This window comes from Electrona antarctica (assembly GCF_951216825.1).
Source record: "Electrona antarctica genome assembly, chromosome: 3".
Lineage (NCBI taxonomy): Eukaryota > Metazoa > Chordata > Actinopteri > Myctophiformes > Myctophidae > Electrona > Electrona antarctica.
Genome location: NC_136808.1, coordinates 48,584,008 through 48,607,647, shown reverse-complemented (window position 1 = coordinate 48,607,647; position 23,640 = coordinate 48,584,008). Strand labels below are relative to the sequence as shown.

Below are 23,640 nucleotides of genomic sequence, written 5' to 3'. Positions count from 1 at the left end.
GCGGGGTCCCCCTAAAAGACATGTGGGGTCGGGGTCCCCCTAAAAGACATGTGGGGTCGGGGTCCCCCTAAAAGACATGTGGGGTCGGGGTCCCCCTAAAAGACATGTGGGGTCGGGGTCCCCCTAAAAGACATGTGGGGTCGGGGTCCCCCTAAAACACATGTGGGGTCGAGGTCCCCCTAAAAGACATGTGGGGTCGGGGTCCCCCTAAAAGACATGTGGTGTCGGGGTCCCCCTAAAAGACGTGTGGGGTCGGGGTCCCCCTAAAAGACGTGTGGGGTCGGGGTCCCCCTAAAAGACGTGTGGGGTCGGGGTCCCCCTAAAAGACATGTGGGGTCGGGGTCCCCCTAAAATAAATGTGGGTTCGGGGTCCCCCTAAAAGACATGTGGGGTCGGGGTCCCCCTAAAAGACGTGTGGGGTCGGGGTCTTCCTAAAAGACGTGTGGGTTCGGGGTCCCCCTAAAATACATGTGGGGTCGGGGTCCCCCTAAAAGACATGTGGGGTCGGGGTCCCCCTAAAAGACATGTGGGGGCGGGGTCCCCCTAAAAGACATGTGTGGTCGGGGTCCCCCTAAAAGACATGTGTGGTCGGGGTCCCCCTAAAAGACATGTGGGGTCGGGGTCCCCCTAAAAGACATGTGGGGTCGCGGTCCCCCTAAAAGAAATGTGGGTCCGGGGTCCCCCTAAAAGACATGTGGGGTCGGGGTCCCCCTAAAAGAAATGTGTGGTCGGGGTCCCCCTAAAAGACATGTGGGGTCGGGGACTCGGAGTCCCCCTAAAAGACATGTGGGGTCGGGGTCCCCCTAAAAGACATGTGGGGTCGGGGTCCCCCTAAAAGACATGTGGGGTCCCCTAAAAGACATGTGGGGTCGGGGTCCCCCTAAAAGACATGTGGGGTCGGGGTCCCCCTAAAAGACGTGTGGGGGCGGGGTCCCCCTAAAAGACGTGTGGGGGTGGGGTCCCCCTAAAAGACATGTGTGGGCGGGGTCCCCCTAAAAGACGTGTGGGGGCGGGGTCCCCCTAAAAGACATGTGGGGTCGGGGTCCCCCTAAAAGACATGTGTGGTCGGGGTCCCACTAAAAGACTTGTGGGGGTGGGGTCCCCCTAAAAGACATGTGGCGTCGGGGTCCCCCTAAAAGACATGTGGGGTCGGGGTCCCCCTAAAAGACATGTGGGGTCGGGGTCCCCCTAAAAGACATGTGGGGGCGGGGTCCCCCTAAAAGACGTGTGGGGGCGGGGTCCCCCTAAAAGACATGTGTGGTCGGGGTCCCCCTAAAACACATGTGAGGTCGGGGTCCCCCTAAAAGACATGTGGGGTCGGGGTCCCCCTAAAACACATGTGGGGTCGGGGTCCCCCTAAAAGACATGTGGGGTCGGGGTCCCCCTAAAAGACGTGTGGGGGCGGGGTCCCCCTAAAAGACATGTGGGGTCGGGGTCCCCCTAAAAGACATGTGTGGTCGGGGTCCCACTAAAAGACTTGTGGGGGTGGGGTCCCCCTAAAAGACATGTGGCGTCGGGGTCCCCCTAAAAGACATGTGGGGTCGGGGTCCCCCTAAAAGACATGTGGGGTCGGGGTCCCCCTAAAAGACATGTGGGGGCGGGGTCCCCCTAAAAGACGTGTGGGGGCGGGGTCCCCCTAAAACACATGTGTGGTCGGGGTCCCCCTAAAACACATGTGAGGTCGGGGTCCCCCTAAAAGACATGTGGGGTCGGGGTCCCCCTAAAACACATGTGGGGTCGGGGTCCCCCTAAAAGACATGTGGGGTCGGGGTCCCCCTAAAACACATGTGAGGTCGGGGTCCCCCTAAAAGACATGTGGGGTTGGGGTCCCCCTAAAAGCTAAAAGTCACTCAGCACCTGCACAGTCCGTTCTCCTTGCCTCCATTTTTTTGGCATACGTGAATGAATGAGTTCAGCAGTTTCACAAAACGTTTGCTATGCATTATTGTGCTATATATTATTATTCACTAACCTGTTTGAATGTCAGTTTCCGTTTAATGCCATTCATACACTCGTCTCATCTGTCTCATGTACATACGAACATGCACGTGTGTGTGTATTTGTGTGTGTGCCATGTGCGTGCTTGTCCCAAAAATGTATCACACACATAAATGTGCGCACACACTTGAACACCACATCTCACACACACACGCACGCATGCACGCACACACGCACACAAATATGCAAATATACAAAAGTGCACACACGCGCAGGTGCACATCGTGCACACGAACATAAACACACACACACACACACACACACACACACACACACACACACACACACACACACACACCACTTCTCCTTGACCTTTTCCTTAGCAGGGAGACAACTTGCCCTTTAGCTCACCTCCCCTCCTCTCTCCATCCCTCATCCATCCTTCTCTCCTCTCCTCTCCTCTCCTCCTGCCCCTTACCCTTCTCCTCATTACTCTAACTCCTATGCCTCTCTCTCTCTCTCTCTCTCTCTCTCTCTCTCTCTCTCTCTCCGTTCCTCCACCTTTTATCCCACTGTGTATCAACGTCTGGTTTGGGGCCCTAATTCTGCCTCTCCTCTCCTCTCCTCTCCTCTCCTCTCCTCTCCTCTCCTCTCCTCTCCTCTCCTCTCCTCTCCTCTCCTCTCCTCTCCTCTCTTCCACTCCTCCCATCTCCTCTCCTCTCCTCTCCTCTCCTCTCCTCTCCTCTCCTCTCCTCTCCTCTCCTCTCCTCTCCTCTCCTCTCCTCTCCTCTCCTCTCCTCTCCTCTCCTCTCCTCTCTTCCACTCCTCCCATCTCCTCTCACTCCATCTGGGATGTCACTTAGATCAATCACTCTGATTGATCACAGCCTAATTGACTATTATTGGGGTTAATTTAACTCCTCACACGCACACACACACACACACACACACACACACACACACACACACACACACACACACACACACACACACATGCAGTCATTCACGCCGTAGCTCATCCATCTGCGTTGTGTGTGACGTGTGACAGGCGGTACATGACCTCTGACCCTAGCTGTGTACGGACTCTAATTATACTACAACACAAGACGACACAAATAACATCTGTGTGTGTGTGTGTGTGTGTGTGTGTGTGTGTGTGTGTGTGTGTGTGTGTGTGTGTGTGTGTGTGTGTGTGTGTGTGTGTGTGTGTGTGTGTGTGTGTGTGGTGCATGAATTACTCCTTGATGAAGGTGAAAAATGGTCATGCAGATGATATCTTCTCTCCTTCTCGTGCGTGCGTGCGTGCGTGCGTGCGTGCGTGCGTGAATTTTGAGGGGCTAGCACCCCTCAAAAAGTAGCAGATCTACAAGCTCACATCACGTCATGATGCGACTCATTTTGTAGCTTGTAGATCTGCAATTTTTAAGTTGCAAAATAAAATTGGACTTAAGTGTTGAAACAGTTCTTCATTTTTACTGGGGACCCCTAGAACCCCCTCAAGGACCCCTGGGGGGTTCCCGGACCCAACTTTTGAGAACCACTGATCCATATACTATCAACGGGTAACTATAAACAGGCCGAGTGATTGACAATTTACAATTATACAATTTACAATTTAGGCATTTAGCAGACGCTCTTAACCCAGAGCGATTTACAGTAAGCAAGAACAACATATGGTACATACAAAATTGTCATCAAGAATCATACGTAAGCTAAGAATCTAACAGTGGACTATCTATATATAATGATGCGTATACACTATAGAGTGCTATGTCTACGTTGAGCCTTTTCCTTTTACGCCACTCACCTTTGACAGGACGAATGTGACTAGATTTAACTGAGGGACTGCCATTGGATCTTTTTGAATTTTCGTTCAAGCAGGGAATCATAGCTTCAAATTGACATATTGGTTGTTCAGTTTGACCCACCAGTTTTGGAGATATGGCTTATAGAGTAATGTCTTGCAGAAAACAGCGAGTTGAGAAAACAGGCTTGAAAGGTTAATTTCTGTGGTCTCTAACATTACACCTAGCTACATGTTTAAACATTTATTTCATATTTACATGTCTTCTGTGGTCTCTAACATTACACCTAGCTACATGTTTAAGGATTTATTTCATATTTACATGTCTTCTGTGGTCTCTAACATTACACCTAGCTACATGTTTAAGGATTTATTTCATATTTACATGTCGATTTCAGCTCTGACACTTATTTCAGACATGCTCTAGTATATGAAGAGTCTGCCTGTGCTATTAACTCATTTTGGATAAAGAAAAAGCTCCTCTGGTGAAAAGCTGGAGTTTGCGCGATGGCAGGCTCTCAGTCAAATCTGGTCTGAAATGGTGTTTGTGATTGACAGGTGATGGCGGTGAACGAGGCCGGTCATTCGGCCAGCCCGTGGGCCAGTGGCAGAACGGGCCCCGCCCCGCCTGAGGGCATAGAGCCCCCCTCCTTGCTGCGTATCCTAGCAACCTCGGCCATGGTGGACATCCCGCCCCCCGCCCGGCCCAATGGGATCGTCAGCCTCTACCGGGTGTTCTCGCTGCACGGCAACACTCACTCTGTGGTAAATGAAGTCATGTGTTTCTATTTTTAGTATTTTAGTCATAGTCTCTTGAATATAGTTATAGTTATAGTTATTTAGTTTTCGACACATTTTAGTCTCCTGGAATGTATTAGTGTTAGTCTAGTTTTAGTCGACTAAATGTCATAAGATTTTAGTCGACTAAAACTACAGTTGATTTAGTCGAACAAAATGTATTTTGGCGGGCCTTGATGCCGTCGTGATGACTGTTTTTTTTTCACTTGCTGAAAATAGCCGATCTACAAGCTCGTAGATCGGCTATTTTTAGCATGCAACTAGTAAAATGACTTATACTGGATCTCTTGTCCACTAGTCCCTTCCTAACATTTTAAACACACCTCTTTTCTCTCTTTTTGTCCACACTATTTTCTCTCCCTGGTCTCACTCCTCTCCTGTAGCTGTCAGAGGGAACGTCTCGTGAGCAAACCATCCACGGTTTGAGTCCATTCACTAAGTATTGGGTTGGCGTGGAGGCCTGTACCTGCTACCAGGTAAGACTAACGCTGCTACCTACCTGTACCAACCTGCTACCAGGTAGGACTAATGCTGCTACCTACCTGTACCTGCTACCAGGTAAGACTAATGCTGCTACCTACCTGTACCTGCTACCAGGTAAGACTAATGCTGCTACCTACCTGTACCTGCTACCAGGTAGGACTAATACTGCTACTTATGGTTCAGGTTGCTGACAATTTATCAAAAGCAGAGACTTGTAACGTTACAAGTCTCTGCTTTTGATAAATTGTCAGAATTTGTGTCCGATCCTGTATCTAGACGAAACATGACATTTGATTTAATTTGACACAATCTAAATGTCTCAATAGAGTAACAGGGAGACGGAATACAACTACCCCAACTTATATTGTATTAACACATTCAGACTGTAGGACATGTGGAAACGTCATATGAAATACAATCCATAGGACGTGTACACACGTGTACACACGTCCTAAAAAGGACAAAGGACAAAGGAAGCCTGTGTGCAATTAGGTCGCACACAGGCTTCATGTGCGGCCTAGAGGGCAACTGAGCATGTGCAACACCATACCTCTTACACCATGGTGTAATAGGTGTCCTGTGGGGAACTGGGCCATTGTCAATGGCATTTAATGTTTGTGGTGCGGACATTTTGTGGCGACAAAAGCTGTATATAGGAGGGGCTATAGCGCCCCTCAAACGAAAAATAGATGTGATTTCATGCTTGTCCCTATAAGATTGACCTTAATTCTATGAACCTGCTGGTTGAAGGTGAACCATCTCTCTACCTCTGTCCCGTTGCAGTGCTGTAATCGAGGTCCAACCAGAGAGTTCCGTACGCTGGCTGCCCCCCCGGCCAAGCAGCACCCCCCTCGACCCCTGACCCTGTCCTCTCGCTCTGTGCTGCTGGAGTGGGACGAACCCCAGGAACCCAACGGAGTCATCGAGAGGTGGGAAGACAAGATGCTACTGACTGACTTGTGACTATACAGCCAGTTGACCTCAAACACATGCACTCCAGTGTTGTCTTTGGCAGGACATTTTGATTTTAGTTTCAGTCCTAGTCTCTTGAATAGCTTACATTTAGTCTAGTTTTAGTCGACTAAATATCATAAGATTTTAGTCGACTAAATCTGCAGTCGATTTAGTCGACTAAAATGTATTTTTGGCGGGCCTTGATGCCGTCGTAATGACGTTTTTTTACACTTAAAATAGCCCATCTAAGCCCCATCTAGCCCATCTAACCCACTGAAAATAGCCCATCTACAAGCTCACAAGCTTGTGGGCTTGTAGATCGGCTATTTTCAGCATGCAACCAAGTGTAAAATGACTTATACTGGATCTCTTTTCCACTAGTCCCTTCCTAACATTTTAGTCTAGTTTTTATTTGTTAACATAATTGTCAGTATATTTACTCTCAGTTTTAGTCATTATAGCTTACTTTTCATTTAGTTTTCGTCAGTGAAAAAAGGTAGTCGACGAACATTTTTCGTCTTAGTTTTAGTCGACGAAATCAACACTGACACACGCACACATATCATTTACCCATTTAGACCTGAGGGCGCATCTGTGTCGGCTTAGCTTTTAACCATTATTATAAACTTTAGCTGCAGATCTACAAGCTTGTAGATCTGCTATTTTTGAAAAATCGTGAAAATGTGACTCAAATATTTGCTTCTGGTACAGAATATTTTCATATAATTCTGGGGCTCCTTGACATGAAAAGGTTTGGGTATACCACTGACAGAAACATGTTTTTTTTTTTTAGAAAACTGTCAGAATTTGTAGAATCTGGTCTCAGGTCTTTATGATACTACTGTATGTAAACTAACACCCCCATCCCCCTCCCTCTCTCTCTCTCTCTCTCTCTCTCTCTCTCTCTCTCTCTCTCTCTCTCGCTCTCTCTCTCTAGCTGTGAGCTACATGTCAGGCCGACCTGCCCCCAGCCCCCCCAGCCTATATCCCTCCCATGCACAGAAGGACCAATAGAAACCTGTTTCATTGGCAAGCACGGGAGTTACAATGTGACAGGTTTGTTCATCTTGATATAATTATAATACAGAAGAAAATGATACAAAATATAACTGTGTATGCAGTGATTAAAAAGCTAACTTTCAGGTCTCCAGCCGTACTCCAGCTATGAGTTGAGGGCCGCCTGCTTCAACAACATGGGCAGTACAGTGTCCAACTGGACTACTGTGACCACTCTGAATGAGGGTGAGTACATGGGCAGTACAGTGTCCAACTGGACTACTGTGACCACTCTGAATGAGGGTGAGTACATGGGCAGTACAGTGTCCAACTGGACTACTGTGACCACTCTGAATGAGGGTGAGTACATGGGCAGTACAGTGTCCAACTGGACTACTGTGACCACTCTGAATGAGGGTGAGTACATGGGCAGTACAGTGTCCAATTGGACTACTGTGACCACTCTGAATGAGGGTGAGTACATGGGCAGTACAGTGTCCAACTGGACTACTGTGACCACTCTGAATGAGGGTGAGTACATGGGCAGTACAGTGTCCAACTGGACTACTGTGACCACTCTGAATGAGGGTGAGTACATGGGCAGTACAGTGTCCAACTGGACTACTGTGACCACTCTGAATGAGGGTGAGTACATGGGCAGTACAGTGTCCAACTGGACTACTGTGACCACTCTGAATGAGGGTGAGTACATGGGCAGTACAGTGTCCAACTGGACTACTGTGACCACTCTGAATGAGGGTGAGTTAGAGACAGCAGCACCCAGTCTCGCTTGTAAAACACAGTTTCATTTCAACCTTTATTTAGTTCTCGGAGAACACACTGAGGGCTGAGACCCTCTTTTTCAGTGGTGCCGAGATTACAACACATCAACAATGTACAATGGGGGGGACAAAGAAAACAAAACATAGATGAGTAAAGTAAATTACTGGTAATAATAACATAGTAATAACACATTACATAGTGATCAACTCAATTAAAACAGGTACAGTTGATATTTACCAACGTTGATATATCAAGTTGAAAGCGATATAGAGAAGGAAGAGAGCTGTACTTTAGTGAAGTTTAGTTAGATACCAACACATCAACACAACACAACACAACACAACACAACACAACACAACACAACACAACACAACAATACAACTTTCACTACAATGGTAGGTACAAATTGAGAAGTAGTATACTGTGGTTACTTGGGTCGTTTTATGCGTATGTCCGTGGCTGCGTATGACGTAATGAAGATATGTACCAATGCCAGGGTATAACTGGCTCTCGATGGTGACGTAATAATGATATGTTTCAGTGTCGGGTGGATTAAAGGTAATGCCCCTATGTATACATGTATGTAATCTGAAACCAAAGCCTTATCAAGCACAAATTAATCATTACGTCATACGCAGCCACGGACATACGCATCGGAGCACCGGACAAACAACATTACTTGCACGCTCTGCTTGCGCAAGTACATATCTTTTGATTTAATTAAAATCCTTTTTCATGTTCATCTTGACTGAGGGGGCGTGACAGCCTGGGAGAGGGGGGCGCGCTACCTTTGGTCCCTCACAGCACTACGCCTGATGATTGGAAGTAGAAGAATGATACATACAAGGCCTCTAAACAAGCTCATATAATTCATATAAAAAATAATAAATAAAAAAAAACACATACAAACACAAAGGTCTTCGCCTTTGCAGTCATTTCTCTCCCACTCTGTTCTCCTTTACAAAAATATATTTCCTGAATATATTTCCTTCTGCCATCATCTCGATTTCCACATTAATTCCTAATGGAGATCAGCTGGGTGTATGTTTCTATTCTGGAAGGAGCATTCTACCCATTTCCAACCTTTTCTTCATATAATTGGTCCTCACTAATGCTCATAACATGGTAAACGAAAAATGTCTTCCGCATTTTCTCCTCTTCCTGGGAAGTTAGCATGCTAAAATAGAGCCATTGTTCTTGCATTAATAAAAAGTAATACAAATAAAAAGTTTGAAATGACCATACGGTACCGTGCCTACCGATGATGTCACTGGTAAGCAGTTTCTGAACTGCCCACAGGGACAGCACCATCTTACAATGAGCATCAGTGAGGAACAATTATATGAATATAGTTTGAAAATGGTCTAACATAGTAATTTCCGATCTTCTCATTTGCAGTCATGTCAGCCCTAGTGCGGTTCCGTTCTCTAGGCTCCTGCATGATGCTGTTTAGTCACACTCCTGTGCTCATCTTTCCTTCTCGTCTGAATGAAGGAGACCTTGCTAAGGGCAGCGCTCTCATCTGAATGAAGGAAGCCTTGCTAAGGGCAGCGCTCTCATCTGAATGAAGGAGGCCTTGCTAAGGGCAGCGCTCTCATCTGAATGAAGGAAGCCTTGCTAAGGGCAGCGCTCTCATCTGAATGAAGGAGGCCTTGCTAAGGGCAGCGCTCTCATCTGAATGAAGGAGGCCTTGCTAAGGGCAGCACTCTCATCTGAATGAAGGAGGCCTTGCTAAGGGCAGCACTCTCATCTAAATGAAGGAGGCCTTGCTAAGGGCAGCGTTCTCATCTGAATGAAGGAAGCCTTGCTAAGGGCAGCGCTCTCATCTGAATGAAGGAGGCCTTGCTAAGGGCAGCGCTCTCATCTGAATGAAGGAAGCCTTGCTAAGGGCAGCGCTCTCATCGCTTAACCCTTTTTCCGTGTCCTTTTCTGTTGCTTAGAGTTTAGAGTTTTATTAGGATCCAAGATCATTGCATCATTAGCTGATGCTAATGCATCAGCTAATGGGGATGCATAGCAGCAGCTAATCTTCCTGGGGTCCACACTGCTGCTGGGGGCAGTCATGGCTGCCAGTTCCCACCTGATGTCATGTGGGAGTCGTGACTTTTCCAGACCGTACTGAATAACTGTTACCATGCATAATGTCCTCAAACTAGGACACAAGTCTAAGATGTACATGTCATCGGGTGTGTATCCTCCAAAGAGGATGATACGATCTCCCACCATGCAGCAGCACATCCTAGACATCAGACACGGGCCTTTCCCCTTGGGCGTAACCTTCTTCCAGGAGGTCTCTGGATTAAATATCCACAGATCATTGAAGTTCTGGTCCAGAAGATAGTTGTAGCCACCAAATATGTACAGCTCTCCATTGTAGGCAAAGGCTGAATGACCCCTGCGTCCTTTTGGAATAAACTGTGGAGAAGATGTGCTCCCCCAGCAGTTATTCTCTATGTCAAACACTCGGATGTTATAGTAGATCTCGTCCCGGTCCCCTCTGCCCCCGAATACAAACATCTTTGTCCCAATGATGGTTGCAGAGTGACAATCTGATATAGGAGGTGGAATGCCTATGGTGTTAATTAAAGACCAGGCCATTGTTGCTCTGTCCAGTTTGTAGATGTCATTAGTGCGCCCAGTCAGTATGTTATATCCTCCAAAGATATACATGGCATTACCCATGACACAGGCTGAGTGGCCGCACCTCGCATTTGGAATAGTCCCAGAAACCGTGGGCTTGAACCAAGTATGGGTGTTGACCTCAAATGCATACAGCTTGTTGCAGTTATCGCCCCGGAAGGTAACCTCGTTGCCTTTGTCAGCCACTTCCGTTTCAATATTCACTATTCCGCCCCATATGTAGACAATACCTTTTATTAGAACAGCTGTGTGGCCCACGCGCATGGGGGGTACAACCTCATCAAGGGTACTTCCGTCTGTCTGTCTGTCGTTGGGAAGAACCAACGTCGCCCAGTGCAAAGACACTGTGTTGAAGACATGCACATCAATGAGATCTATGTGCATGGAGCTGGAGTTGTCCCAGAATCCTCCGAAGGAATACACCTTGTGCTCCACTGCCACAGCAGCATGGAAGGATCTCTTCTCCCCTCCTTTCAGATGCACCGTCCAGTACAACATGTCACACAACAGCACACAACTTCGCTGTTTAAAAGAATGTATTCTTCCTAGTGTGTGCTGACACTTGTATTATAACGCCAGAAATGTCATGCGAACCTCGGCCAATCACGGAGGCCGATGCCTGTTAGTCTCCCATTGGCTTAACCACGTATGTTATGTACTTTATTCTACAAGCTCACAGACTGTCACGATAGGTTGTGAGCTTGTAGATCAGCAATTTCCCCTCTTTTTGAGGGGCACTAGCACCTCCTATACTCAGCTATTGGTGTAGATTTTCGTCTTACACAAACATTGAATTCCCATTGACAATGAATGGAGAATTTTACGTATCTGAGCAAATCGGCATAGTGTCTAAACTGTCTATATTTTCGTCATGATGATGTATACGATGATAAGAGCGCCCCTGACTTCACACGGGTGTGATTATTTATTTATTTATTTGCATTTTGACAAATTGTAAGTGAATTAAACACATTCAAACCCAATGTTCCTCTCTTGGTTCCACCCCAGCTCCCCAGTACGTGTCTCCCTTCTCAGTGGCCAGTAATTTAACCATGGTGTGGCTGGACTGGAGTCAGTCCTTCTCTCTGAACGGAGGTCTGAAGGAGTTCAGTGTCACGGAGAACAGACTCAGGATCTACTCTGGCTTTCAAAGTCATCTGCACATCCCACGGACGTCACAGAGGAGTGAGACCGCACGCACGCACACACACACACGCACACACGCACGCACGCACACGCACGCACGCACGCACGCACGCACGCACGCGCACACGCACACGCTCACACACACACAGTCATCTGCACATCCCACGGACGTAACAGAGGAGTGAGACCACACGCACACATGCTTATATATGTCCACATAGACAGAAGTACAAGAATGCCTTGTACAAAGTACATAAACACTGCGGTCAGATTACAGGAAAACAGACAGTTACAAAGTGCATATAAGGCAGAACATTGTTACGTACAATAATCAAACACAGCAGACAACAATCATGGGTTAAGGAAACAACACCTCCTCCAAATTGAGCGGCTTCAAGACGTATAGTATAGACCAAAGATTTTATCACGCCACCATGAGGCCAATTTGGGACGTTCTTTGGTCCACTTGGAGTGTGCGAGCAGAGTTTATCCAAGCTCATCTCACTCAAGAATCGCCTAAGGGTGGCGCCATTTCCATGGCGTAAACACAGAAGGCGATTCTCTCGCTCGATTCACTTGATAAACTGAGGTTACTGAAGTAACCCAGAGTTTCACTCCAGTTGGACGAGCGGAGATTAGCTGCTCATGAACAGAGGTGAAAACGTAATCCCTGCACCCGGCCGGAATGGTTTTCAAAACCTGCCAACAGGCGAAAAGACTTTTGGCAAACCTGACACAGTTACATCACAGAAAACATTGTCCCTACTCAATAAATACATGAAAATTAACCTCGTGTCACCAGGCTTTCCACCTCGGAGGAAAGCCTGGTCTCTGTTACAAAATTGCCGTGTTAACCGGTCTGGAGCGGATGATATAACTACATCATGTTGTAGTATTGTTTTGTAGTCATCAGGCAGGAACAATCAATCGGAACTTCCTTTTCCCTCAAACCGGAAGAATAACACGTAGCCCATGTGGCTTTTATTGAGAAAAATCGGTTTGAGGGAAAGGAAGTTCCGGAAGATTGATGACTACAAAACAATACTACAACATGACGTAGCGATGTCATCCGCTCCCGACCGGATCATAAACCCGAAAAGGAATGCTGCCCAGGCTACATGAAAATGAAATAATACACCTACACACATACAAGTCAATGTAATACACATGTGCAAAGATAGATACCTCCCTACTCGGGAACGAACTCTGTCTGTCCCTTTTATATGGAGATCCCTTGATGTCATCAGCATATGCGCATGACTATATATGGGCATAGCGGTCAGGTTGTCTCTGAACAACCAGAAGTCCATATATTTCTATAAATGGGTGTAACGGTCAGCTCTGGGGTTCTAGAGCAACCGTCTATCCGGCCGACTCAACCCCCTCAGTTTGGTGGCGTTGGTCAGTCGTGAACGTTTCTTGAGATACGTGAACTACAGGCGTACAGAGATTGTGTGCATTTACTGTAAACATCCTAGATGATACACTTATGCAATATTACATGAGATGGTGTGGTTTAACGTGATTATTGCCACGACAGTGATGCGGTCAGGAACGAGACATAGTCGAGTTCTGCAAGCATCACTGAAGTGGCAATAATCACGTTAAACCACACCCTTGAGTGTAATATTGCAATTATACAACAGTTACCCTTAAAACTAAGAAAATCGCTGAAAAACATATTTTTTTAATGACAGATGTAGTCACTACGACCACAAATGTCCCAAGAAACTAGCTATAATTGTACTTAATGTCATTCATTAATGTTATCTCTCTCTCTCTCTCTCTCTCTCTCTCTCTCTCTCTCAGCTCTGTCTTTCCAGGTAACATGTACCACAGACAGTGGCAGTGCCACCACACCCACTATCAGATACAACCCTGCTACAGGCCTGGGTGAGTGAGATATTTTATTTGGCTTTTTCTGCCTTTATTGATAGGTTGAAAGTAATCTGACAGGAATTGATTGGGAGAGAGATGAGGGGAAAGACACGCGGCAAATGCCGTCAGGATCGGGAGTCGAACCCGCGGCACGCCGTCTGACGGCTGATCCAGCCTCTCTCTCTCTCGGGCCCTCCTTTTTGACAATGCTTCAGTTGACAGTTAGATTTAAGGTGAGCGTGCTCACGTCTAACGCCACAGGGGAAACAAGGGGGGAAAGATCATTGGTGTCACACGAAAAACCATAAAATGTGGTAATGGCACTGCCTTCCCATCAGGCACCTGTAACCCAAGATGCACTGCACTGTATGAGGCGTGTGTCACGTGATCGTGGCGTAGCCAATCAGAACATGCATTGCAGTGCGTGACGCACGCGTGTCACGTGATGCGTAGAGGGTGAGATTGGTGAAAATAAAGTTATTAAAAAAAAAATTCAAGCACATTGAAGTTGGTGAAATAAGCCTACATTGGTGCCAGAGCACAGAGCAATGTCGCACGAGCGCATAGGTGCATGGCATCGGGAGGTGTTTTCTCTACGGGGAAATCAGCGTGCACTTGGGTTATTCCATAATAATTGTAGATCCAACAAGAGGCAGTGCAGAGGGTGTCATCTCTGTCTCTCTCCCCAGGTCCTGTAGGGCCTACAGAAGCAGTGACAGGGGGTGTCAGTATGTCATCTGGTCCAGTCTACTCTGAGCTGTGGTTCATTCTGCTGTTAGCTCTGCTGGGTCTGTTCCTGCTGGCTATCGTACTGGGAGTCATTCTACACAGGTAACACCAGCTAAATAATAACACGCAACATGGGTGTTGCGCACGCATTGATGCATGCACGGACACACGGACACACACACACACACACACACACACACACACACACACACACACACACACACACACACACACACACACACACACACACACACACACACACACACACACACAGTTGAAAAAAGATGTTGTGTAGAGGGAAACAAGAGAGGCAACTCATGTCCTCTGTGTGTGTGTGCGTGCGTGCGTGCGTGCCTGCGCGCATGCGCGGGTGTGCGTGCCTGCGTGCGTGTGAGAGAGAGAGAAAGAGAGAGAGGGGGGGATGTAAATACACATTTGAGTTAATTGACAATAAAGTGATTGTTGTCCTTTGTTTATACTTTCCAGAGCCCTGAGGAAGAGCCACTTTAGCAGAGAGCGCCCTCCTCTGGTCACGCTGCATACGACAAGACATACTGGAGGAGAAATGTACACGGTGAGAGAGACACACGGACGGGAGATGTGAAAGAGAGGAACAAATGCATGGGAGTAGATGAAGAAGATGTTGTGAAACAGAGAGAGAGAGAGAAGTAGTTCTCTAATGTTTCATTTAATGTAAGCATTGTGTTTTTAGTACCCTCAAACTGTACTTTTTTACAGTTGTCGCCTGCTGCCACTAGAGGGAGCAGAAGTAACACAGTACTAACTATTCAACTGAATACCACCATATCTCTTTCATCCAAGTTAACCCATTCAGATATGAGGACGATTCTACAACATGTCTTCTGAATCCTGACAGTTCTCTGAAAAGCCCTACGTTTCTATATCAGTGGTGCTCAACCTTTTTCATGTCAAGGACCCCCAAAAATATATGTAATTGGCCGTCGACCCTCATCTGAAAATATCATCTCTTTGTATTGATTTGATTTCATGATTACACCATGGTAATCTCATCATTTTAATTACTATCATTAATTGGTTATCTCCATCCATATGTCTTTTGTCCTTCCCTCTTTTCCTTGTTTTCTCTGCCTTTATTCTACACTTTCCATCTGCTTTCAATTTCCATCTTACTGCAATCTTATGTTTTTCTTTGAATCCATCTCTCCTTTCTCGCCACTTATTTCTCCATCCATCCATCCATCCATCCATCCATCCATCCATCCATCCATCCATCCATCCATCCATCCATCCATCCATTCATCCATCCTCTGTCTCTCTCTCTCTGTCTCTCTCTCTCTCTGTCTGTCTCTCTCTCTCTCTCTCTCTCTGTCTCTCTCTGTCTCTCTCTCTCTGTCTGTCTCTCTCTCTCTCTCTCTCTCTGTCTCTCTCTCTGTCTCTCTCTGTCTCTCTCTCTCTGTCTCTCTCTCTCTCTCTCTGTCTCTCTCTCAGAGGCCTTGTCCTGAGTTTTGCGCTAGGCACCATTCAACCTCTCTGATGTCTTCCAGATATTCAACAGCCACAGTAAGACTTCTCTATACTTCCTGTCAGAGACCTAAAGCTTTACTTTACTCCCCCCCCCCCCCCCCCCCCCCCCCGACAGTTTGACGCGGTGGCAGACAGTGTCGAGTACAACAGCGTGATACTTAAAAGCTACACTATGTACACTGAGGTATGGGAGCATGACCTTGTGTGTAGTGTGTAAATGCATCCACGTGTGTTTTGGTTTGGTTTGGTTTGCGCACACGCGCGTGTGTGTGTGTGCGTGTGTGTGCATGTGTGTGTGCATGTGTGTTTATGGGAGTTATTATCAAACCACATTCATGGTCTTCCAAGAGGCTTTGAATATGGACACATTGATCAGTGGCGTGTGTTCAGGGAAGAGATGTTTGGTTTGACATTTTGAAGATCTTCGTCTCGTTGGTTTGTTGTGTTGTCATATGTAACAATATGCTGCACAATATTTTATAATGATAATAATATTGTACAGTTGTAAAAGTTAAATATAAAATATACTCAAGAGTTAATATTCATTTAGAATCTTAATCTCTCTCTGTCAGGGTTTCTCGGACACCAAGATAGTGGGCGGAGGATCGCGCTTCAGTCCAATGACAATCCTGCGGGTTCCCAGCCAATCAGAGGTCTCCCACGCTTATTCCCAGCATGCCTTGCACCGCAGTGTGAGTCAGCTGATTGACAGGAAATCCCTGATGGATGCAGGAAGCTGGGACAACCCGCTTGGACAGGACTCAGGCCTGGTGAGGAATAGCTCTATCCTGAACATGTTTTAAATTACTTGGAGTCAACTATAGGACAATGTCATGCAGCCATTATCGTAGAGTTGTACACAGTTGTTTTCAAAATGTGTCCAACATGCTTTCCCCCTTTTGAAGTGTGAACTGTGAACATACAGAAGATGTAGCAAATTAGATTAGTGGCATCATAGATTCAGATGTGACTGCTTCTGTGATGTGACTGATCTATAAGTGTTTATTAAACTTTGCCATTTTAAACTTTATAATCCTGTGTTTCTATGAAACAAAGTGTTCTTTGTCTACAGCTCACACTCAAAGGTGCTGGAAAATCTCCACCAGCCTAAACATAAAACATGTATACACATCAAAATCCTGAGTTGATGTAAACCTTGGAGGGTGCAACTGTACCCACGTAGTATTAGTCGACGAAAACTACAGTGCTGACGACCCTTTATTGCTGTGTTCTAGTACGTGGAGGAGGACGACGAGTTCACTGACGCCATCAAGCACTTCAGCTCAGTCAAGAAGGAACACAGCTATTTCGTCGATACTCAGCTGTAAGAATGGATCCCCGCTCCTCAACTAGGGCCACCAGTGTAAGGCCACCATCCCACCCCGGGCATTCATTCAGGTCTGATGCAACCCCAAACTGTAGACAGGGTACTCGCACACATTTGGAAGGTCTGGAATAGTATATTGAAAATTAAATTGATCATTTCTAGCTCTTGAAACGTCTGGAAATTACACACAATTGTATGTAAAATATTGTGACTCGTCCAAGATTCAAATAATGCTACACATTGTATAGTTTACATGTTTGTTTTGAATAACTTGGTGTAGATTGGTGTGAGCAGGTTGTCTTCCTGAAAAGTATCAAACTCTTCGAGTCTAGTCAAGAAAAATCTATACGTCCGGGACAGCGTCTGTGTCATTTTAGATGTTGCAATATATATATTACATTTTTATTTATTTATTTTTGGGAATAAATATTTCACTTTTTTCAGAAAGCTGTTAGGATTTAGAAAACGTTTTTGGAATCGGCCTCAGGTCTAAATGGTATGTATGAAATTTTGTGTTCTGTAGATGAGATTCAGACCCACATTTACAGAACCATAATGTCAGGTTTCCGTTTAAAATGTTTAAAATGTTGGCACCATGTTGAGAGAAGGAGCAGAGGTTATCATTTACAGAACCATATGTCAGGTTTTCCGTTTAAAATGTTTAAAATGTTGGCACCATGTTGAGAGAAGGAGCAGAGGTTATCATTTACAGAACCATATGTCAGGTTTACGTTTAAAATGTTTAAAATGTTGGCACCATGTTGAGAGAAGGAGCAGAGGTTATCATTTATACAACAGGACATGCAGACGGGTGACAAATTAAAGGAAATAACTGAGTGGAGAAACAAAACAAATGTATCTGCTTTCATACAGTTTTACTGCACGGTACAAGTACGCAGTTAACACCCTCTGCACACCTAAAATGTGTGAAAGGAGCACAAATTGGCTACTAGTAGGTGTGCCCTATAACACTACATTTTTCTGTTTGTCTGGGGCATGTGACGACAACATTTTGGGGCTGTGCGTGAGTATGAAAATGCACAGGGCAATCAGTGGTCATTACACTGCAACCTTTTGATTGATTGATTGAAATATTTATTAACAGTTTGCAGAATTACAGTACATTTCAAGCACAAACTCAATACAAAGACTGTTAACTGTGAGTGGACGACCCAATTAAGCATTACACTTGTTTACAAGAGGGTCCACCTTGTTCAATTCATCAGAACATTTAGAGACGTACAAATAGACACTTACCAGAGTAATGTTGTATGAAGATAAATCTTTGAACAGTGAACACATTGAAAGGAGGTGTGGGATGTTGTAGGCCAAACATGTAATGGGGATGATGACATAGGATGGAGGGCCAGGGGGAATTATGGGGCATGATGGGGATGAAGACCGGCTCAGTGGCCTTGTGGTTAGAGTGTCCGCCCTGAGATTGGGAGGCCGGTGTTCAATCCCTGACCATAGACAGAAAAATGGTATTAAATACCTCCCTGATCAAGGCTTGGATTAGGGGTAAATCCCTGCGACTGTCAATTGTGAGCATTGGAAGGAAGACACCAAGAAGAAGGCCACTTCATGTTGGTTTTTCCTTTAATTAGTCACCCACCTGCATGTCCTTAATTCTTCACCTACAGACAGTATCTCAGTGAGAAATCATTTAATTTAGCTCTCAACCTGAATTCAAAGCAAGAATCATATTCATAACAATGATATATTCCTTATACAAAACCCCAATACCCTGCAGGGACTAATGTGTATTATGATGTACTGTCACTGAATGCCAATTATGTATTTACTGTAACCTGTACAAAAACAAAGAGAGAAGTGCACCTTTTGGAGTAAAATCCAGAAAGGTGCTATTTGGTACATGGGTGATGTAAAATGATAGCGACCAAGGCAGTTTTGTTGTGTAAAACTAAAGATTATTTATTTGTACGGCTAATTCATATGCATTAATTGCAGCACACCAGCATGCATGTTTTTAAAGAAAACCCTTGCTATGCATGAGCCGTACAAATAAAGGCTCTTTATATATCCATACCAAGAATACATTGGTCGCTATCATTTTTGCATTATGTATATAAACTATTATGTATAGTATATAACCTGGAAGAAGTTACTTAAAGCAGCACTATGTAGTTTTGGGTAACAGTGGCCACTTTGGACACAAATAACATGGCAGCCAACGTCTTTGACTTCATTACCCAAAAGTCTCTGCAAGCATGTCCGAGAACGTGCTGTGATTGGCTATTTGACTATTTGACTCGCAGTTCTGCCCATAGATATAGAAACCTAGATGCCTCATCCACCGCTGCAGTTGATTGGAGCGACCTGTATTGCAGTGAGGGCGGAGGTGGAGGTGCGCCTAGCCTCGGTCCCAGGCTTACTCATCTGCCAAGAGAAAAGCCTGGTCACAACCTAAGGCAGTAGTGATGCGCGGGACGGCTTTTTTTCATAACCCGCCCGTCCCGTCCCGCCAACCTGCCCCGCAAAACAATATATTAATCAGCGGCCCACCCGCCCCTCGGCCCGCGAAAACAAAAAGTAGCCTAACGACCGGCTTTTCAACACCCACCAAGTCCAGTCCATTCAATTGCGTTGAGAGAGAGAGAGGGGAGGACACCGTATGAAAAACCCATGCAGAGCAGGTCACTCGTTAGAGAGAGAGAGAGCTGCAGCACACATTGCAACACATTGATGAACAACAGAACAACAAGCTGATGGTTTCAGTAGGAGTAGACAGTAGACACAGGAGAGCAGGTACGGGAATGCTTTTTTTCCTCCTTTTTTGGGAGGGGGGGGGGGGGGGCCCGCCCGCCGCCAATAATTGCGCTGAAAACCTTGACCCGTACGCCCGCCCGTAACCCGGACCTGCGGGCAACGGGCCGGCCCGCGCATCACTATAAGGCAGAGACGCTATCGGCGGAAGTTTCGGTCCGGAACATCCGACAAATGTATTTCCCCCGGATACGATATTATTCCGACCAATCACAACACTTGTTTCATTCACGGAGAATGTAAACTGATTTGTAAAGCATCAACGTAATTTCCTTGAGCGGTACTTCCGCCAAAATCCCGCAACTTCCGTCCAAAACAAATGATAGCCTCTACAGCTTAGGTCTTGCCCAGCGTGAGGTGCGCCGGAGTATATCATCACAATGGCCTCTGATTGGCCTACCGAATGTCCGCTCTGTGGCACACGTGGAAGCTTGGCCTCCCTGTAAGATGCAGGTAAAATGGGGCCCGAGATACAGACGCCCCAGAGCCCGAGGAGGCGTCTACCTTTCTATGTCTATGGTTCTGCCTTGGTGCCTTGGCAAAAATGCCAAGATAAAACTCATTGTCTCCCATTAGAGTAATGCAGTTAAGCCCCTAGCAAGGAGTCAAGGACCGAGTCCCTAGCAAGACCTATACATTTATGTAAGTATGATTGTTATTGCTTAAACATGTAACTTTATAATTTTGTGGGAGGACATAATATGCTATATGACTTAGTTGTAATGAAATGAAATGATTACTATATTTACCCAGGGTATCTGGGCTAAGCTCAAGAACTTGTTTCCAGCCAGGCCCTGCTCATAGAACATTTCATCGTAGTGGTTCAATGCCTTGTTCAAGGGCACTTCAGCGGTGGTAATTTTAACGTGTCGGACCGCTGATTCGAACTGGCGACCTTCCGGTATCAAGACCGCTCCGCAATCCGTTCGGCCACCGCTGCCACTAGTTACATAGTTACATAGTGCTGCTTTAAAATGAACGTCTGGCAGCTGCAGTTTAACTGCTTCCAAGTGAGATGAATGCCAGAGTAGAGCAGGAACTCACCAAAATGTAGTTTGTTACTTGTTCTATTTGAACCTGTGTGTCTCTGTGCCTAGTAGACTTACTAGAATAACAGCAGTTATGTTATAGAGAGGAATGTACCAGTGGCCTTGGTGTTAGTTTTGTATGACAAAAGAAAATGCCAACTGTTTTTAATTGTCTTATCCCATTCTGGACGGGAACCCGTTTTGGTGTTTTAACTAAGCATTATGTTATACTTTAGCTATTGAAAAATAGCAGATCTACAAGCTCATAGCGCGCCACCGAGTGGCGCGCTACGAGCTTGTAGGTCTGCTATTTTTGAAAAATCGTAAAAATCTGGAACAAATCTTTGAATATATATTCTTTCTGACCGAACGTTTTTTCAGGCCTAATTGTCTTAAACATGGCTGGGAATCAGGTGTTTGTTAGATGTCATCACTTAAAGGTCCAATCTTACTTTCTGTCCTGTTGTTACATTAAAAGAGTGAATTAGTGTTGATGCAGTTTTCTGCATAAATTATTTTCCAGTAATATAGTGTTTATTTATTTTTTATATATCGTTAACTTAATTAACACTTTAGGTTGTTTAGCTGTTGTTGATCCTGTTTTCATCAATTCCAGACGAAGAAATGTCTCCAGTCTCATGTTGTAGTAGGAGCAAAACTGTTTTTGTTTACATTCTGATCATGGATTTTTGCTTTTAAAGTTGAGATTAAGTTTAAAGTGAAACATTTTGATTAGTCACTAATGACTGGTTATGTAACGTGACCTGTATGTGATGCTATGTGTGTACAAAATGTAAGCATAAGAATGTATTGTTGTAAAAGAAAAAAAACTTTTATTTTTTACACTGGCAGTATTATTTATGACTGTTGTATAAAGTTTTATTTATAGATGATTTATTGGTTGATTGGTTTCATTTTGCTTGAACCTCAGTCAGTCTTGACAGGACAGTTTGACTTTGGAGTGACACAACATTTATGATCACAGTTTTACCTGGCCAATGAGGAGAGGTTCTGCAGTGATCAGTTTTACCTGGCCAATGAGGAAAGGTTCTGCAGTGATCAGTTTTACCTGGCCAATGAGGAGAGGTTCTGCAGTGATCAGTTTTACCTGGCCAATGAGGAGAGGTTCTGCAGTGATCAGTTTTACCTGGCCAATGAGGAAAGGTTCTGCAGTGATCAGTTTTACCTGGCCAATGAGGAAAGGTTCTGCAGTGATCAGTTTTACCTGGCCAATGAGGAGAGGTTCTGCAGTGATCAGTTTTACCTGGCCAATGAGGAGAGGTTCTGCAGTGATCAGTTTTACCTGGCCAATGAGGAAAGGTTCTGCAGTGATCAGTTTTACCTGGCCAATGAGGAAAGGTTCTGCAGTGATGATCACAGTTTTACCTGGCCAATGAGGAAAGGTTCTGCAGTGATGATCACAGTTTTACCTGGCCAATGAGGAAAGGTTCTGCAGTGCTGGCCAATGAGGAAAGGTTCTGCAGTGCATTAGGTCAGGTCAGAGCTTCTCAGATTGTGGTCCAGGGAGGGACCCTCAAGCTGTAGCCAGATCTACCAAGGAGCCGCGGACGTTTTCGGCTGTCCGCAGCTTTTTTTCCGGGTTTTTAGACAGCTGGTGGATGGAAATTAAGCTCCGGCTGACTGCCTCAGAGGAGAGCGTTTCCAGGAATCTGTCCGTCGTGGCAGTCAGCCGTGGAGGTGGAGCTTCTTTTCCATCCACCAGCTGTCTAAAAACTCGGAAATGACGTAAAACACAGCTTCTTCTGTCTGCGGCTGTCGGCCGTTTTCCGCTCAGGTGTGGGAACACAGTCAGGGTTCCTTGAGGCGGTTCTAAATTGACCATTACAGTGCTGTAACTCTTGAGAGTCTACAACATAACAAATGGACTCGTACGGGTCCATTTGGTTCCATGTTTGTGTACGCTCTTGGAGTTATAAGGGTCCTTGAAATTAAAAGGTTTGAGAACCACTGCATCAGTTGATTGTCACTGTTGAAACATTTCTTTATCAGTAAAAGAGTTTTCTGAGGTCATTTGTTTAATAAAAAAAGAGCCAGACAGTTTTTATAGGTTAATATTTTACTATTTTACTCAAACAGAGATGTCAACAAGCAAGGGGCAGCTCATCACACACAGAGCGCACGCACGCACGCACGCACGCACGCACGCACGCACGCACGCACGCACACACACTACACGCACACGGTATCTCAGTCAATGAGTAGCTTGTTCCAGCCCAGGCAGGCTTGGCATTAAAGTGGCAGTAAGACATTCTGACAAGGACGGCTGCTAAAACATTCCCTGTCAGTCTCACACGGAGGGGAGGTTGTGAACACACACAGCTAGTGGAGTGATCGTAGGGGACAGTGTACACAAACGCACGCGCGCGCACACACACACACACACACACACACACACACACACACACACACGGTGGCACACACACATGGAGAGCTTTATTAAAGTCATAAATCACTGTGACGACAGACAGCGCCTCAGAGAGGAGACTGTCTAAACAGGAAGGTTACTGAGATCAGAGGACTGGATACACACGCACGCACGCGCACACACTCACGTTGCAACCTGGTGCCGTGTGACCTTGTAGATCTGCTATTTTCGGCGAAGAGATTTTGGTGTGGATGGAAAAATGAAGTGGACCAAGCATAGAGCCCTGGGGGGACCCATTTTCTAACAAAGAGAAAACCACTTAGCACTCGAAATGGTGGAGGCTCTGGTCTTTATTATTAATATTATTATTACCCTTATTATTATTATTATTATTATTATTATCGTCATTATTTTAGTGGGGAGACAAATGATATACAGTAGAAAACATTGAAAGGTT

General features: G+C 45.6%; 1 protein-coding gene and 1 long non-coding RNA gene across 2 annotated transcripts in view; one reads left to right on the top strand and one right to left on the bottom strand.

Annotated features, from left to right (window-relative positions):
• ush2a (Usher syndrome 2A (autosomal recessive, mild)) overlaps positions 1 to 17,271 on the top strand; it is a 363,038-nt gene extending 345,767 nt beyond the window's left edge. Inside the window, exons 80-91 of the mRNA XM_079496383.1 lie at positions 4,301 to 4,507; positions 4,924 to 5,016; positions 5,807 to 5,952; positions 6,915 to 7,033; positions 7,121 to 7,219; positions 11,405 to 11,581; positions 13,352 to 13,435; positions 14,119 to 14,251; positions 14,636 to 14,723; positions 15,771 to 15,839; positions 16,228 to 16,425; positions 16,891 to 17,271. Of these exons, the coding sequence (XP_079352509.1) occupies positions 4,301 to 4,507; positions 4,924 to 5,016; positions 5,807 to 5,952; positions 6,915 to 7,033; positions 7,121 to 7,219; positions 11,405 to 11,581; positions 13,352 to 13,435; positions 14,119 to 14,251; positions 14,636 to 14,723; positions 15,771 to 15,839; positions 16,228 to 16,425; positions 16,891 to 16,983 (1,506 nt within the window). The 3' untranslated portion in view covers positions 16,984 to 17,271. The remainder of the gene's footprint in view (positions 1 to 4,300; positions 4,508 to 4,923; positions 5,017 to 5,806; positions 5,953 to 6,914; positions 7,034 to 7,120; positions 7,220 to 11,404; positions 11,582 to 13,351; positions 13,436 to 14,118; positions 14,252 to 14,635; positions 14,724 to 15,770; positions 15,840 to 16,227; positions 16,426 to 16,890) is intronic.
• Positions 17,272 to 19,878: 2,607 nt separating this feature from the next.
• Positions 19,879 to 20,880, bottom strand: LOC306919960. The gene is made up of 3 exons (XR_013789591.1): positions 20,704 to 20,880; positions 20,034 to 20,481; positions 19,879 to 19,987 (listed from the first exon to the last, which is right to left on the bottom strand). It is a non-coding gene; the product is annotated as an uncharacterized lncRNA (long non-coding RNA).
• Positions 20,881 to 23,640: the final 2,760 nt, after the last annotated feature.